Here is a 19,423-nt window from a genome sequence, read left to right on the forward strand (position 1 = left end):
TGCTGGGTCAGGGGTGGGGGTGTCAATAAGCTTACCTGGCTAGGCGGTTGGATTGTTATGCACAGTAACGCTGATTGTGCGCATTCAACTCCTACACCAGCTGAGGTTACCTTCTCAACTTCTTCCCTCACTTGGGATGTGGTGACCCTCTACTCAGAGAGCAGCCATATGGTCTGGTAGGACCATGCAACTTGATTTTTACCTTTTAACTAGATGCTAAATGTGTCCAAACATCTGTCCTACCTGCAAGTGCCTTCAGAAGCAGCTCCCCACTGAACAAAGTTTGCTGCCAGAAGCAGGTGACCTTCCACAATCGACATCGCTGCTCCCTTTCACCTTTGGGACACACTGGGCTAACCCATTCCATCCCAGTCCCTAGTTGTTCCTGCCCTAGGAAAGTGCAACTGCTTGTGTGATCACTATTCACGATAAGTTTTACAATACCCCAAAAGACCTGCATGCAGACTACACATAAGTTGGCCCCAGTAGAGTGCGAGACACTCAAAATTGAGCAAAAACATTTCGAGGGATTGCATATTTAAATAAACTTACATGTTCAAAACAAATTTAGTGGGAAAATTGATGCTGATCTCAAGAAAGAAAAGTGCTTGTACGAGCAGAAGGTGCAATATAACTGACTGTGTGCCCAGTGGGACAGCTAGCTGTGCTATCTATCTGTTTCTTATTTCTGTTGCTTTTCAGAAAGATCTGCTGCTTCAGTTGGCAGATTTTACTGAGTTGAGTGTTTTCCATTATGAATATTTTCACTCGTAGATGCTGTGCTAAGATCAGAAGGTTTGCAAACAAATTGTCAGGATCAAAAGAGTTAACCAAAATGATCCTTGCAAAAGATTTGAAAATGCAAGCAGCCATTAAAATATCAGCAAGCTGCACACTGACAAACTAATCTGCCTTTAAGTTAGCATGCCTGAATCCCTTTCAGACAATTGGCAATATTTGTGGCTAACCCCAATCCATTTCCAATTTGAAGTGGGTCTGGCAGCATCAGCATGGATGAAAGGTCATCAATGTGAAACATTAACTGTTTCTTTCTCCAAAGACGTTGTCAAACCTGCTGAGTATTTCAACAATTCCTGCCTTCATTATTTTATTATCAATGCCATCAAATAAAGTGGGGTAGTTGAAATTAATTTCTGCTCTTGACTGTTCAGAATATTATTTGCATCATTTTGCAAAGATGGGTACATGGTAAACACATCAGCTGCTCACATCTAATGTTGAACAGCTGCAGTAAGCCAGGCAAAAATGTAAACTAATATCCTACCATCATCTCATTAACTCTGCATGCAACCTAAGCATGTTCCATGCAACACCTAAACCATCTTGCATGCTATTCTTTTTAAAAAAACACCAGAAGAATAAATCCTACCTTCGAGCTGGTATGAATGAAAAGTGAGCTGCCGCATTTGGAGAAAAATTTCTTGGACTGTCAAGAGGGCTGCTACCTGTTGGCAAATTGAGAACACAACAATGTGAAATTAATGCCAGTTTTAGGTGATGCATTTAAACATGACTATTTATGGTTTCTGAAGTGAGGTCATCCACTAATTAGTCAAAGCAGATGACAAGAGATTCTAAGTTCAATTCCCAGATGAGATGGATTTAGTTGGTGTCAGTTCAATTAGCAGTAAGAATTTAAAATCCATTGGGTTAGGAAGAGAAAATTCTTAAAGGCTCTTACCACTGAACAACTATCCACTGTTCCCAATTGGATTTGCAAGGGCATAGACAGGAATTGAAAATTGAATAGCTGCTGACATAAAATTCTAGCAATGCGATGGAGAGAAAAGTGAATGATGGAATGGTCATAGCATAGAAGAATGCCATTCAGTCTGTTGGCTCTGCTATCTCTATGCAAGTTCCTAGTCTTAGTTCCTGACCTTTTCACCACAGTCCTGCAGCTAATTTCTCTTCAGAAATTCCAGTCTCACTTACAGTCTCGACAGTGTGGTGTGAAATCCCATTCTGTTGCTGACATTTGCTAGGAGAGCTAGGGTAAGATCCAAATGTTGATTCTCTCAAAGGTGCCACTCAGCAGACAGACAGTAACTATGCACAAACCTGAAGCTGCCACAGGGCAGAAAATGGCGACAATAACAGGAAGCCTGGGTTAGCTCAATGGACTATCGTGAAGATGTAAGCCAAGGCAATCAGAATACTACTGCCACTTACCATTTACCTGGCTCATTATGGAAACCCTAAGAAGCTGACAAAGCTCTGATCTAATTTTCAAATTCGTTCCTGCTCCTTGTATACCTGCAACGCCAAGTTTCTTATTGTTTTTTTATTCCTTCACCATGTATGGTCCGTCGTCTAGCCATTGCAGTTTTACTCTATTCAGTTCTTATCAACCGCTTTGCTTTAAAAAGCTCCCTAAGGCACATCTCTTCTATTGAGACTTTGGCTTCCCAATCTACCGTTTTATTTAAAAACTTCCCTCCTCGTTATCTTCCAATGTTTCAAATCTACAGTATAAAGAACTTGGGACATGTTCCATATGGGAATACTACAGAACTATAGATTGGGCTTCAACTCCATTTTCCTGTGCACTCCTCATATCTTTGGATTTCAAGAGACCAAAGGTTTGACTAGCTCGGCCTTAAATGTATTAAAAGCAAAACATTGTGCATACTGGAAATCTGAAACAAACACAAAGTGCTGGAGAAACTCAGTCGCATCTGTAGAGAGAGAAACAGAATTAACAGCTCTTCATAGATGAAGCATTCACAACTCTCTGGGGTAGAGAATTCCAAACGTTCACAATCCCAGTCCTAAATGATCAGCCCCTTATCCTGACAATGTGGCCCTGTGTTTTAGATACTCAGGTCAGTAGACATAATCTCTCAGCAGCTATCCTCCAAAGCACCTCCAGAATCTTGTCTGTCTCAATGGGATCACTTCTCATTGTTCTGAAATCCTGAGAATGTACTTAAATAGCAATATTACTGCTTTACTAAGTACCTATTACTCTACACATCCATTTGTTAGATCAAATTGTTTCAAGATATTGAGAATAAACATGAAAATTTTAAATTTAATCATGGAAACTATATCTGAAATCTTTACACTTAATATTCGGTATTCAGGGGATAAACAAGTGATATATGAGTACCACATTGGGGGGGACGCAGTGGTTAAGCGGTAAGATGGACTTTTAATCCATTAGTTATCACATATGTTTGAATTAACTCAGCTGCCACTACTGTATCTTGAGTACCTCAAGTTGTTACTAGAATTCATTATTGATAAATGCATTATGAATACATCATGCTGAAAGATTTCATCCTATAGGGGTACAGCTGTTTCAGCCAATATTGTCTGTGGAGAGAAAGTGGATTCTTCATTCACGTGAATATTGCAAGATGGATTCTTAAAAGTCTTTCTTTTAAATACATAGTTACAGATTTTGCAAATACACATTTATAGAGTTTTTTGTAATGTCGTTGAAGGCATGTGATTTATAAATAACATTTTGAAAGTTTAAATTTAAAACTAGTAGCAAATGGATGCTCGTTACTTTTGTGAAGAGATTTGAAAAGAAAGATGAGAGACTATTTTCTTGAATACTGATTTAAATCATGATGGGTAATAGACCAATGATGCAAAATCCACAAAGCCTTAATTAAATTATTCATACTACAGCATTTACAATGTGGGGTGTAAATATTTAAAAGCATGAGATAGGTTTTGGTTTAGAACACTCAAGAGTTGATATCAGGTTAGAATATACAGAGACTAAAAGCTTTTAGGGAGCTTTGGGGGAGACCTGAAAGGTGTCCGAGACATAATGTAGTTTCTCTCTTAGAGAGAAGTACAAGACAGTTCAGAAAAGCACAGTCACCCTGCTGTAAAAGTTTAGCTTGTGAAACTTCCAAACCAGAAGTCTTTTGTAAGAAATGTGCATATTATTAAAAGACTAAGCTGTCAGTCTTCTGACTATTCATGTAAAACTTCACAGTTCACAAGACTGAACTAGCACAAATAGCCAAGTCAAACCTAAAGGTATGATACAGAAGGGTAATTAAATACTTTACTGTGAAGACACTGGGGAATAGACTTTGTTTCGTTATATGCTTTTAGAAACTTCACATTGTCTCTTTAGTTGGCTTTGTTTATTTCCTTTTGTGTAATAAACTTGTGCTTTATTGACAAAAAAAATTACAGCCTTGGGTGCTGATGTTTCAGTGAATAGTCACTACAAAAAAAATTATCTTTTAGGCTAGATTATATTTTGACTTGTCCAGTTGCAACATCAGCTGAAATCATAACAGCAAACAATTCTGATCTGATTAATAAGATTTAAAAAGCCATTAATAAGTTCATAAACAACTTGTATTGTTTTACATTTTATAAAAGTAGAAACTCATGTCAAAGCTTTTTTGGGGGGTGTGGGATTATCTTTTGCTTTACATAATGGTAGGGTTGACATTATTGCAAAACCCATATGTGAACAGCAGTTATTTTGAAACAAAACCAGAGGTTCAGTGTGGTAATCCAGCAAAGAATCAATGCCTTCTGAAGAAGAGGATAGACAGAAAATTGACAAGGAAAAAGCACACATTTAGAAATAAGAAATTGAGAGGGGTAGCTGGGAACTTTAAAAACGTAGCACAAGTCAAATGGTCTGCAATGAAACAAAATAAATTTATGATTATTCATTAAACAAGATCATAATTCATTTAGAACTTTGCCATTTATAAATATCTGTTTAATCCCTTTTGTGATAATGTAAGGAGTATGAGGAGGATCCATGGGCAACGTTTATATCCTCTAAGTGAGGTGATCTGATCACTTCTTTGTAAATTGCATCAACAAACATAAATTATGCAGAATAACAAATGACCAGATAGCTGTACTGAGATCTGACATGGACTCCATAGGCTAAATGGTCTCCTTCTGTGTCACAAAGACAAAATTACATTCCACATCTCCATGAACACATTGCTTGTTTGACAGAGCTTAAACTGGGCCAATCTACTTAAATTTGCACTATTTTTGCTGCTCTCAACAATGCTGACAATGATTTGCCTGTCAACCACAGTCAGAACAGTTTCAGATTTAGACACTAGGTGGTGTAGAAATAGTGCAGTGAATTCCCATACCCTGATTTCATCACTTGCAGCCTACCTCCTTGTTTCTACTATAGGCTGTGCCAGAACCACTCAGCCAAGTCAGACCTTACTGTGCAGGCAACTCAACTACGACTGTCAGCAGAACACTTGCGTCAGTTGTTTGCTGTCAAACTGTGATAGGTTGCCTTACAATGTTTGAACAATAAAGTTACTGATTTTAAATAATATTCAGCAGTGGGAACATGTAACAAAACAGACTGACTAAATTACTATTCCTTGTAAACCAAGGATAAGTTATCAGACTCGAATGGCTTGCTACCTGCCATAATGTATTCACCTTTTTTGTTCAATTATTGAGGTGTCATGTGGCTCAGTGGTTAGCACTGCTCCCTCACTGCGCCAGGGACTCAGGTTCAATTCCACCCTTGGCGACCATCTGCGTGGAGTTTGCACATCTTCCCCGTGCCTACTTGGTGGTCTGGTTTCCTCCCACAGTCAAAGATGTGCAGGTTAAGTGGATTGTCCTGCTAAATTACCCAGTGTCCAGAGATGTGCAAATCACGTGGATTAGCCACGGTAAATGCAGGATTATGGGGGTGGGTCTGGGTGGGATGTTGTCAGAGGGTTAGTATGGACTTGATGGGCCTTGAATGACCTGCTTCCACAGTGTAGGGATTCTATGATTAATTTTGGATGCTTACACATATCACCTATCTCCACAGTTCCTGATCACACACGAAACATAAGCAATACTGGAAGTTCAAAGGGATTAAAATTTTTAAGAAGGAAACAGACACAATATTTGGTTCTAAATAAAGCAATTTTAAATAGCTTAACAATGATTAAAAATGGAACTAACATAACAAATTTGTCACACTGTTGATTTTGCAGATGCAATATTATACATGAACAATGCATAATATTGCATTGGGATTGCAGTGGTTAGCCCTGCCGCCTCACAGCACCAGGGACCCAGGTTTGATTCCAGCCTCGGGTGACTGTGTGTGTGTGGAGTTTGCACATTCTCCCTGTGTCAGCATGGGTTTCCTCTGGATGCCCCAGTTTCCTCCCACAGTCCCACAGATGTGTAAGTTAAGTAAATTGGCCATGCTAAATTGCCCATAGTATTAGATGCATTATTCAAAGGGAAATGGGTCTGGGTGGGTTACTCTTCGGAGGGTTGGCGTGGACTTGTTGGGCCAAAAGGGCCTGTTTCCACAATGTAGGGAATCTAATCTAATCTAATCTTCAATATAAATTCTCAATTCACAAGAACACAAGAAATGGAAGCAGGAAGAGGCCTTAGTATAATTTACTGTCCAAAAGCAAAATGGTTTAAAAAGTCAATTTGGCAAAAGTGAGGACTGCAGATGCTGGAGATTAGAGTCTAGAGTGTGGTGCTGAAAAAGCACAGCAGGTCAGGCAGCATCCGAGGAGCAGGAGAATCATCGTTTAGGGCAAAAGCCCTTCATCAGCTGATGCTGCCTGACTTGCTGTGCTTTTCCAGAACCACACTCTCGACTAAAACGTCAGTTTGTCAGGCATAAGTGACTGTCGAAATTTGAGGGAAATGAAATAGCAATTTAGGAAATTTTAGGACAAATTGGTCGCAAGCAATTTAGATCACTTGAACAAAATAAATACGACAGAAAATCTCTCCAGTATTTTGTTACTCTAAAGGCCCTCAAGGTCAGAGCTGTCAATTACCTACAGATAGACACAACAGTAAAAATTACTGCACAGAGTACAGATGGAGCAGATACTGAGATATCATCATGCTTTCTATTACCTGCAGTTGCTTGCCTATTGTTACACCTCTCTGGGGTGGCGCACAAGAAACCAAGCTCTGTTATTACTGTACTTGTCAAACTGGTTAAAGTTTTTTTTAAAGCAATGCAGAATTCCCTAATTTACTCGTGTTTTAACCCAATTGATAGAATGAACAAGCTTCTGTACTTAACAAGAAATTACAAATAAATAGATTCTAGCTATGGGTAAACAACTATGAACAATTAACATAACTCTACTAGTCAAAACTTAAACCCATTTATTGCACTCTCCTTACAAACAAATGGATAGGCACAAAATAAAACTGGTGATATAGGTGGAGGGATAGACTGGGAAGGCAGTTCACTTGTCCCAGTCCACAGAGTTTGCAGAGATGATCCTTTTGCTGACCAGAATATGTTTCTTAATCTTCTTTCAGTTGCTTGCAGGAGGCACACTGTGACTGGTTCACAGTTATAAATGTCTCTGACCTATTAAAGGTCACAGCTTGCAGCAACTGATCAGATGCAATAAACTGGTTATCTTCAAGTTTGAGATGCTTTTTATTTCAAGGCAAAAGCATAGCTTCCTTTCCAGACATCCAATGGCTTATGCTTGAAACATACACACCCCAAGCTCTCTGGGAGCCAATCACATTTTCTGTCAATGATAACTGGTCACCATACCACAGACCAATCAGCTACTAGCTGTTGGCCAAACTTCCACGCATACAGAGCTCCCTAGTTCCAGCTTGTCTGTAACTAGAGTTGCCCCACTGTTCAAACTGACAGCACTCACAATGAGTGTTAAGTAAGTTGCTTTCACAAAGTGCAGCAATCCTTAGATTTTAAACTTCAGTTCTGAAGAAGGGTCACTAGACCCGAAATGTTTACTCTGCTTTCTCTCCACAGATGCTGTCAGACCTGCTGAGATTTACCAGCAACCTTTGAATTTCTCATCTAAAATTATTTTGTTTCATTATGAGAAAAAAGAACTGAACTTACATTTCAATTTAAACTATTTTAAAATTGAATAACATAAAATACATTTGGTTTCCTACTTTGTCACTTGTACGAAACCTTAACCAGTCTCTTTCAAGTAATGAATTTGCAATAATGGGTGTTGCTTACTACTGTACAATTTAAAATGGTATAATATTGCACATAACATTCAACAGCAAAATGTATACCCGAGTTGCATTCTCATTTTTCCAATGTGAGTGATATACATGATAAACTCATAATTGAATACTTCCTGCTCACTATGCTACATAAAGTGCACTTACTGAATCAACAAATGCATCAAAATTTTTCAAAACCAAGGAACTGCAAATGCTGGAAATCTAAAACAAAAACAGAAATTGCTGGATAAACTGAACAGGTCTGGCAGCATTGGTTTACAGAAAGCAGAGTTAACGTTTTGGGTCCAGTCACCCTTCTTCAGAACTCAGTAATTTCTGATTTTTTACTGAAAATTTTTACTGAATTAACTAAGCAATAAAAAAAAGTTACAATAATTATTCTTAAAAAGTGCATACTAGAATTGGTTGGTACTAAAATTACAGAAAATTATAAAATTACAGAACAACTGAGATGTTAATGCATGAGAAGAAGAATTGTCTAGGAATTGGCAATCAGTGAATCTTGTGCTGAATAGCATTAACATCAGATAAGAATCAGGCTTTTGGTTTTGTAAATAGTGGTAAAAGTAAAACAGTAGTAAACTTGTGATAACATTTACAAAATATTGGTATGGTCACAGTTTTGGACACCCCTTTAGAAAAAGGGCATTAAAACCAGGGAGCAGAAAAACCATAAGGAAGCTGCGATAGCAAACTATAGTAATAGGAAGAGACCTGAAAGGGTAGAACTATTTTAACTGAAGCATAGAAGACTAACAATTGACTTAATAAAGCTTTAGAAATTACGAAGGATTTATTAAGGAAAGTTTACTTTCTCTGCATAGTCAGTGGAAAGGGGTCATCAATTTAAAATTATAACTGGAGTAAGGAGGGGGTAAAGAGACGGCCTTTCACACAAGAGGTTATTGCATATTTTGTTAGAAGTCGAGGCAAAGACAACTGCAACTTTTAACAGCTAACTGAATAACTGTGCATCATTTAATGTTCTGGGTCTTTTCAAACGTACAATTTAAGAATATGCAGAGAATGCCTGCAAGAACACAGCACGCTGAGCATATTGATTTTTCAGAAGCAATCATGCTGGTAATTTCTAACATTTCACACTTTTGATCTTGGCTTCATTAGTGAAGGTGTTACTGAACAAAGCGAAAGTACACCATTCTGTAGAGGACCACCTGGCATTTTCTGAGAAACTCAGGTGCCATTTTGCCTCCCAACTGGTGCAATCTACAATGAAAGAATCCTAAAACGGAGAATGTAATACTGTTTAAATGGAAGTCACATGGGTACAGCTTACATTGTGAATTTTAAAGTTAACTTTCTTCCACCCAAATAATTAAACAAAGCATGTAATATACTTCAAGTTACATTTCAAATCCTCTTTCAGTCAGGAAGGCGTTCACAAATTAAAAGCAAAATACTGCAGATGTTTGACAGCTGAAATAAAAACAGAAGGGGATGGGGAAACTCAGCAACATGGCAAGTGGCTCTCTTCAGTTCTGAAGGATCATATTGTACTCAAAACATTCACTCTGTTTCTCTTGACACAGATGCTGTCAAGCCTGCTGAGTTTCTCCAGCACTTTATCTTATAAGTGTGCTCACCTTTGAGCTGGTAAATTCCAATGCCAATTTTCACCCATTTGAAATTTCCTCTGGACATGTACTTTATACTTCTGTTTTACAGAAGAGTTCAAAATCAAAAATATAAAGAAAACAAATGTAATGATCAAAATATTGATAACTGGCCAACTTATTAATCCATCATGAATGTTCCCAGGCAGAGTAGTGAGGCCATTTCACCCACTGAGTCCACATCAACTCCACTCCACCCCCCCACCCGACCCCAATCCACCTACACATCCCCGGATACTATGGATAATTTAGCATAGACGATCAACCTAGCCTGCACATCTTTGAACTGTGGGAGGAAATCAAACACCCAGAGGAAACCCATGCAGGAAGAACCTGCAAACTCTACATACACAGTTGAATGACTGTGTCAGAAAGAAGGCTGACTAAATTGGTACTAAATTAGAGATTTAAATTGAAAGGTGTGCAAAATGTCCACCTACTTCCTCAAACAAAGATTTCCCACCACTGTGGTTGACAATGTCCTCAGCAGTGTCCAACACACAAATATAACAAATACTAATTCTCCATGCAATTATCCAATGCTTTTTTTTTATTTTGAGGTTGGGTTATATCTATTATCATTAATCCTACAGGAGCCTGTAGGTCATTAATAGTTCATCACTGACAGTCTCTGGGTAGCTTAAGTCAAGTGGAATGATAATATTTTGATATGATGCAACATCCAATTATTAAGAGTGATAAATACATGTGGGCTGTGCCTGTGTTTTGTGTAACCCAGGGAAAATGTATTTAATCACATTATTTTAAAATAAATTGCCTGTGAAGAAAACAACACTACGTTAAGGTACATAAATGCTAGTATTGCTCTGGCTCAACGACCTTCTAACAAAAGCAGACAGCATTTTCTGGAAATGTAAGCCTGCTGTTCAGCCATTTTTTTTCCTATTCAGGTCTGGCACGATAGCAAAAATAAGATTTCAGGAAGTTGGAAATGTCACAAGTAAATGTTTCTGGTTTGCACATTTCAAACCCATAGCCTTGTTGCAATTCAAAAATATTGAGCATTGCAAAACAGTACTTCCATTAATTACTCTCATTTTACAAAGTTATCTTCAGGCCAATGTTCTGATTTAAAAAATAGTTTTGCATTTGCCTTCATTTAAACTGATAGTCACTGAGAAGAAGCCAAGCAGTTTTTCAGCCTTTTTTAATCTCAATATCAACTACTTTAGTTTGTAATTGAATAAGTTCTACATTATTTCTTGCTTCAGTTACTTTCATTTTTCTTTCAGTATTCCTTTCTCAGCTTTTAAAGCTTCTTTTGTCAATTTTACAGGAATTATACATAAAAATGTATATCTGTTTACATTTATGAAATATTTTTAACACAGAAAACAAGGGTAGCTTTGCATTTTGCTAATGCCACAGTACAATGGTACTAGTGACTAGCGAATAAACAGTAATGATAAGCCTTTGTTTATTCAAAGTATCACCAGCAACATCATTTAATACCTTTCGGCTCTTGCCGATTCTATCACCTTAATTCTATTCCATCACAGTAAGGTTGATATGCATTTAAACTCCACTGTCTGCCTTCGTTCCATATCTGAATTCCTACAATATTTCAAAAAATTTTGAACCCTGGCTTACAGGCAGAGGGTCTTGTCTGTGTTGGCCCTAAATGAGCAAAATCCAAAAATAATCCAACTACTCCAACTCTTTTCATAATCTTGCAACTGTAGTGACTGTAATGAGGTCAGCCTCCTCAAGAACCTCCATAGAGTGAGTTCCCTGAATGGAACTGTTTATCTGGTTCCATCAGGGAGTCCTGGTTGACAGATATAAACAGGAGAGTCAGGGATTCTGTTCACTCAAGAGTTAGCTCTGACAAAGCTGAACCAGTGTCAAGAACTTTGCATATGTAAATAAAGGGTGACTTGTGAAGGGATACTAGCCTCTGTGAAGTTATTTCAGTGACAATGGGGAAAAAGACCAGACACCTTCTCGCAGAGCGCTTCAGAGAACATCTCCAGGACACCCACAACAATCAACCTCACCGCACCGTGGCCGAACATTTCAACTCCCCCTCCCACTCCCACTCTGCTGAGGCCATGCAGGTCCTAGGTCTCCTCCACAGCAACTCCCTCACCACCCGACGCCTAGAGGAAGAATGCCTCATCTTCCACCTCAGAACCCTTCAACCCCATGGCATCAATGTGGACTTCACCAGTTTCCACATTTCCCCCTTCCAGCTCAGCACCATCCTCATGACCTGTCCCACCTGTCAATCGTCCTTCCCACCTATCCACTCCACCCTCCTCTCCAACCTATCACCTTCACTCCAACCTCCATCCACTTATTGCACTCCCAGCTACCTTCTCCCAAGCCCCACCCCCCTCCCATTTATCTCTCCACCTCGAGGCTCCCAGCCTAAGTTCTGATGAAGGGCTTTTGCCCTAAACATCAATTCTCCTGCTCCTCGGATGCTGCCTGACCTGCTGTGCTTTCCCAGCACCACCCTAATCTTGACTCTAATTTCAAGCATCTACAGGACCCACTTCTGTTCACATGTGATACCTTCCTGTAAGGTGATGGGGTAGCATTGGCCATTGGCTCACAGATTACCCAATGGAGAGAAACACCCAATAGTGTATGCTTCTGAGACTGTGGTCGAAGCAGAGGACAAATACACCCAGATAGAGAAGGAAGGATAGGCAGTCATCTTTTGTGTTAGAGAGTTCCACCAATACCTTTATGGATTTAAATTTATAATAGTAACAGACAACAAATCCTGCTGGAGCTACTCAAAGAGAATTAGGCTGTGCTGCCCATAGCTTCAGGTCGAAGTCAGGGGTGGGCTCTTATTCAAAGTGCGCAAAATCACAAGTTGAAACACTGCTCGGGAGGCCAAGTAGCGAATGCGGATGCCTTGATCTGCCTCTGGCTGGCAGATACATCACCACTGGAAGTGTCCATTCTGGTTTTAAATTTTCTGGACACCCATCCAGTCACCGCTGACAATAACAGACTGTGGAAACAAAAAGATTCGGTCCTGGCAAAACTAAGACAGCTGTTGGTGATAGGGGTAAAAAAGGGCCATCCCAACCAGAACTGAAATCTTTCTGGACCCAGTGAGACGAGGATGGCATATAGTGATGGAGAGCAAGAGTAATTGTTCCAAGGAAAGATCACTGCCAGATACTGGCTGAACTCCACTAGGGTCATCCAGGGCTGTCCGAAATGAAGATGTTGGTGATATGTTACGTCTGGTGGCCAGGAGAGGATGCAGACATCCTCTCCAGACATACTGGTGAGGCAGTACTCAGAGTGCCAACAAGGACAGAAATTACCACCAGCAGTACCCATCATCTGTGGGAGTGGCCGGGTAAACCCTGGACTCAGTTACGTGTCGGCCATGCTGGCCCTTTCATGGGATCAACGTTCTTAATCATTGTCAATAGCCACTCAAAGTGGTTGGATCTGCATAGAGTTCATTTATCAAACTTATGAATAATGATAGAAAAGCTGTGAACATCTTTTGCAATACGCAGGTTCCCAGAACTGCTGGTCACAGACAACTGGTCATCATTTACCAGCAGGGAATTCAAGTTTGTCCTAATGCCATTTGAGGAGAGAAACGGCATCAGGAGTGCCAATGCCAGGACTCCTCTAATTGAGGGAGACACTTTACTTCAGGGGACAATGTTTGATGCTGAACCCACAGAAATGGCCCTGTATGGGTAACAGGCATCATCGAAGCGAGGTCAGGTCCCGTGACATACAAAGTTTGGGTAGGTGAGGCGGTCCTGAACAAGCACGTAGACCACATGAAAGCTCCAAACTCACAAAGGGGGCAGGAGCAAAACATAAATCCTCAGTCCCTCAGAGCATCTGGAAAAACTGTTAGACCCAGTGGGTTCTCCTCTTCTGTCGAGCATTGAAGAAACCTCAGAGTCTGAGATGGACATAGTGGATGTCACATGCTTGATGCCTTTACTGCACAAGAGGAGGATGAATTTCCTCCAAGAAGCACCGGACGCAAGAGGCTAAGGTCCAGTACATGTTGCCCTTATCCAAGGCTAAGTCAGAAGAACTGGAGGCGGTACAAGAATGCTCCTGGAGAGGCTACAAGTAAAAGAACAAGCCTACGTACCCATATTTTTGTTGGGTGGGTGGGTAGGAGGGGGTGGTACAGTGATTGTAACAAAGTCAACTAGGTGGACCTCATAGAATATGAGTTCCCTGATTGGGGCTGTTAATCTGGTCCAATCAAGGAGCCCTGGCTGACAGATATAAACAGGAGCGTCAGTGATTCTGTTCACTCAAGAGTTAGCTCTGAGGATTCCAGGCCAGTGTCAAGTCCACTCCACATGTAAATAAAGACGGACTTGGTGATGGGATACTGGCCTCTGCGGAGTTATTTCAGCAACTATCTGTGTAATTTTACACGCCCACATCCACAGTGTGTCAGTCATGATAGGGGAGATGACACGGGGCACATAGACACCAAGATGGCCACTGAGCCTTACATGAAAAAGTACAGCGAAGCATACACAGGATACCAGCACAATAGACACAGAACATAGATCATTAGTTAAGGCAGGTGGGGGAGAGAATATACATCAGTAATGTCCACTGCCCACTGAAGTGTCTGAGTCCAGCAACCACCTTCAATAGAAATATTAACTACCTGAGACTGCTTGCATACAAGTGTTAATACCTTAGATAGCCAGTAATGGAAAACAATCTTCCTTCTCAGGAAGAACTACCATGACCAATTACTGCAGCAATGGATTTCTGCGAAGCTGCTGAAACTGACAATGACTCTGGAACATTCCTCTTAAACTGACCATGATTCTGTAATGTCTTCTGTAAGCAAACCATGCTGCACAAACAAAGACTCAATATCTGGACCATTATACCATGAAATGTATAAAATATTGTGACATGTGCTCCGAGGATGAAAGAAGGCTGGCAGCTGACAGCCGTGCTGCCAGATGTCTCTCTCTCCCCGGAGCTCTGGTTTCTTTGTACAATAAACTCTGTCGTTGACTCCGAGACTGGTGATCTTCCTCACAACAGTGTAAAGCTTCCATTCTAAACATAAGTTTTGTAGGAATTTAAAAGGATAAAACACTTAAGTGCCTTCTTTCATTCTTCAATCAGAAGTAGTAGTTTTCTTGTATCAACCATACTAAATACCTCAGCTCAGTCATACTTTAACATTCTAAACTCAAATGAGTGAAGAAAAACCAACCACCCTTCATTATCAAACCATGTAAACATGGCAACATCCTGAGAAATTTGCAGTTTCGCTTCCAAGACTAATGTAAAGTTCCTGAGATTCTGAACTCAAAACTGAATACACTACTCAAATGGGTTCTTACCACTGACCTATAAAACTGAAGTATAATTTCCTCAATGTAATCTGAATTGACTCTGATACAGTGGTTGAACGGCAAGGAACATAGTGAATGCCACTGGGCCTGCCACTGAAATATAAAGAATGAGCTAGGACCAAGATGACAAGGATGTAATGGAAATTTCCTAAGTAGACCTTCCTAATAACAAGAGTCTAACTCCAGATTTTCTGTAAATTTACCTTGCCTCAAGAATGTAATCTACTGTTTTACTATAAGGACTGAACTTTATAACAGGGAACAGATGAGAAAAATTGATGTTAAATGGGAAGCCAATTGAGATACTAAACTACTAAAAGCCTGTGTATAAAGGGCACAATGGAATAAGTTCAATAAGAAAAGATATCCAAAGTAAAACACCCAAAAAAATAAAGTAAATGTAGAATACCAGATATCATTTTTTAAAAAGATGGTGCACTTGAAAGTTTGTAGTGAAACTAAAAGAAAAGACAAAAGAGAGAAATAATGTCAAGGTGGAGACTTTGAAATATGTTTTTTGTGGAATTTCAGAAAAAAGGACAGTGATAATAGAAAACTTTAGAGATGAAGATTAGCAAATTGAAATAAAATAACAATTACAATACGGAAACAGAATTCCTTTATCTAGGTTTTCAGGGGCAATAAAAAGACCGGACACGTGGATTATAATGGACATTAATAAAGTAATATTAGCTTGAGCTGACATACCTAGACAGTCACGTAAACACACATCCTAGCAGACAGTTGTTGGTCATGCAACGATAAGACATATGTCTTTGAGTCTGTCAACTAGAAAAGGCGAGACAGCAGAAACCCAGGCAACTGTGACAATTTGGTGTGAAAGGATAAAGTCAAGGAATTGAAGTGTCTCAGACAGCTTTCATCTGTGGCGTAATGGAAAAGCATTGGACAGAGAAGCCGTAATGAGATAAGGGTAGTGACATATAGCACAACTTGCCAAATCTGCTTTCAGTCATTTTCAGGCAAAGAGAATAGCACATGGTTCCAAGGTTATGTTATCCAATCCTATGATTTAAAATAGGTTTTCTTCTGTAAAAGCATAAACGTTGATGTATTTTGGTAGTCAGTGAATTAAAAACATCAGATTAAATGTTTCTAAGATGCATCCAACAGATTTGTCTACATTTTAGCACATGGGTATGTGTCACTTACGTGTTTATTATAATTCATGTCTTTTGAAGAAATAAAAGATTTAGCCATTGCCTTATCTTATTAAAAGAAAGGAATGCAGGATCAAGAGTTACAAAAGCGTGTGTAAAGCACTATGAGAACTGGTGTTCATCTTGACTTGATATTCATAATGACTCAAGACAATGTGCAGGAAATGAATCTACAGCTGCCTTTGAAACAGCAATCAAAAGTATTGCCAATAGGAAGTGAAGCTCGATGCCACATGTATTTGAAGAACTGTGTTATAATATTTAAAGATTAGTATAGTCAGTACAGTAAAAGGAATGATCAAGTACAAAATGGTGTACTTGGTTTGTGAAGAGTTTAGGTTTTGTTGAATTGAAACACAACAGGTTAGCAGAATGTTAACTTGTTGTTATTTCTTACTGTCAGTAATCAGTATGCCTTTAAGAAACAAATTCATGACATCATCACTGCATCATAGCAAGTGGCCTGAAGGTATAAAGATCTCATATCTCATCCACCCTCAGATTTCCTGAAGCATGACACATTACAGGGAGTATATTCTTGTGTTGTAGACTAATAGCTTAATACAAGCCCAGACAATCCTGTGCCTGAGGAATGTAATGTTTATATAAATTTCTTCATATACCAAGGTATCCGTGTCCACTAACAACCAAAATCTCAATGCTCCATTTCATAGTGTATCAATGTCATTTTTGCTGCAAATTGAATATTTTTGAAAGATAAAGCATCATACCTAATTGAAATTCAAATGTCATTTATCAATGGAGCTTCCTCCATTTCTAATTTAATTTATAGTGAATATCTCGTTTTTGGCCAAGAAGGGTGTCAACCTTGTGAGTCATTTTGCGTAAACGTTTTCGTTTCTTCAACATAGACTACACAAGTTCCTCAAATGCTGCATTTTCTAAAATTACAAATCAGGTGAAACTCCAAGCTATTTATTAACACTCATGAAGGATGACACTTGGAATACAATTAGTTTTGTCTAAGAGGGCTACCATTTAACAATTTGGTCACAGCCCAGATGTTGCTAATAACGATCACCAGCATACATTTCATTATGGAGGCTTTGTCGTGCGCTGGTAGTGTACATACCTCTGGAATGGGAGGCCTGGGTTCAAGTCCCACCTGCTCCCGAGGGGTCTAATAACATCTCTTAATAGGTTGATGAGAAAAAGTGTACATTCCATTATGGGGCCCTCTTCTGGTGCAGTAGCAGCGTCCCTACCCAGGAACTGAGAGACCCAGGTTCAATGTCCACCTGCTCCAGAGGTGTGTAATAACATCTCTGCTCAGGCTGATTGGAAAAATAGGTACATTTCATTAGGCAATAGATACTTTATGAATGTTATTTTGTTAAAATAACTGTTAAAATGCCTGCCTTTGTAGAACATGAACCAGGCAACGGAATCAAGGAACAATTTTGAACATTCAACTCAAAATCGTCAAAAATAACAAGTAACAGAAGGGAAAGCCCAAAATACTTCATAGGTATGATGTCTTTCCATACCTCCCAAGTTTTGGGGTGAGGGGATGAAAGAAGAGAATAAAAATTATTAATAGCAACAACATCAAGCAAGGAACAATTTTACCTTCTCCATATTGATTGCTATGCAGGCATCTATCCATCCCCAGACATATAAAATTGGCAGAGAGGATGCAAATAAATGTGACTGCATGCAAAATGCAAGATAACAAAGCTCAGATGTGTTGACATATTTACATCTGTAGCATTATAAATATTTGTTGAACACCTAGACATGGCAACATACACATTTAATTAATGGCAGTGTCTTTTCAGTTGACAGGTCAAAGTCAGCTACGTGATAAGTTAAGCAATGTACCGTTCGCCCAATAGGAAATGCAAATGACTTATGTGCCGTCTTGCAGATAGCAAGCTAATTTCATGGTTACATTAAAACAAATTAAATATTCAAAAGGAAGATGCCAAAATATATTTATCATGAAACACAGCAAATGAATTTTGACAGGTATTCATAAGCTCTGTTTATTCAGAATATAATTTAGATCTAGCCTCTGAATATCTATCTTCTCAGACTGTGGTTTTAAATAACTAGTTAATTTATCCGACAAGCTCGTGGATTCTGAAACTTGCAGATGCCCGGGTTTAAAATTGTGGCCTCTTTTGTATGAAACTTCTTACCATCCAGTCTTCTCAAAAATTTATTGCTTTGTCCAACCAAGTTCTACTTGCCTGCCTGCTTAACAGAGAGGACAAAAACAAGCAATTTTTGTTTTTCATTTTTACAAGCAAAGTACCTGTATTTAGTTCTACATATGATAATTTAGTATAATCTCCTGACATACAAGCAATACAAAATACAACTAGGTATGTCAGAAAGGCAAGGTTACATTGATCATGGGTGACTTCAATATGCAGGTGGACTGGGTAAATAATATTGCTAGTGGATCTAAAGAAAGGGAATTCATGGAATGCTTACAGGATGGCTTTTTGGAACAGCTTGTCATGGAGCCCACAAGAGAGCAGGCTATTCTGGACCTCGTGCTTTGCAATGAACCAGACTCTATAAAAGATCTTAAAGTAAGGGAACCCTTAGGAAGTAGTGACCATAATATGGTAGAGTTCAGTCTGGAGTTTGAAAGGGAGAAGGCAAAATCTGATGTAATGGTGTTACAGTTGAATAAAGGTAATTATGAGGGCATGAGAGAGGAACTGACTAAAATAGACTGGAAGCAGAGGCTAACCGGGAAGACACTAGAGCAAAAATGGCAGGAGTTTGTAGGTATAATTGAGAACACTGTACAGAGGTTCATTCCCAAGAAAAGAAAGATTAACCGGGGAGGGATTAGACAACCTTGGCTGACAAAGGAAGTCAGGAAATGTATTAAAGAAAAAGAGAGATCCTATAAAGTGGCTAAGAACAGTGGGAAATCAGAAGATTGGGAAGGATACAAAAGTCAACAGAGGATAACAAAGAGTGTAATAAGAAATGAGAGGATCAAATATGAAGGTAGGCTAGCCAGTAATATTAGAAATAATAGTAAAAGTTTCTTTCAGTACATAAGAAACAAACGACAGGCAAAAGTAGACATTGAGCCACTTCAAACTGATGCAGGGAGCCTAGTGATGGGAGATAAGGAAATAGCAGGAGAACTTAACAAGTACTTTGCGTCAGTTTTCACAGTGGAAGACATGAGTAATATCCCAAAAATTAAAGGGTGTCACGGAGCTGAGTTGAGTATGGTTGCCATTACGAAAGAGATAGT

At 39.1% G+C, this 19,423-nt stretch overlaps 1 protein-coding gene across 1 annotated transcript in view; it reads right to left on the minus strand.

Annotated features, from left to right (window-relative positions):
• Positions 1-19,423, minus strand: part of mast2 (microtubule associated serine/threonine kinase 2) — a 418,453-nt gene that overhangs the window by 115,971 nt on the left and 283,059 nt on the right. The window contains 1 exon segment of the mRNA XM_072574356.1: positions 1,391-1,466. Within this exon segment, the coding sequence (XP_072430457.1) occupies positions 1,391-1,466 (76 nt within the window).

The sequence above is a fragment of the Chiloscyllium punctatum genome, chromosome 7, assembly GCF_047496795.1.
Source record: "Chiloscyllium punctatum isolate Juve2018m chromosome 7, sChiPun1.3, whole genome shotgun sequence".
Taxonomy (NCBI): Eukaryota; Metazoa; Chordata; class Chondrichthyes; order Orectolobiformes; family Hemiscylliidae; genus Chiloscyllium; species Chiloscyllium punctatum.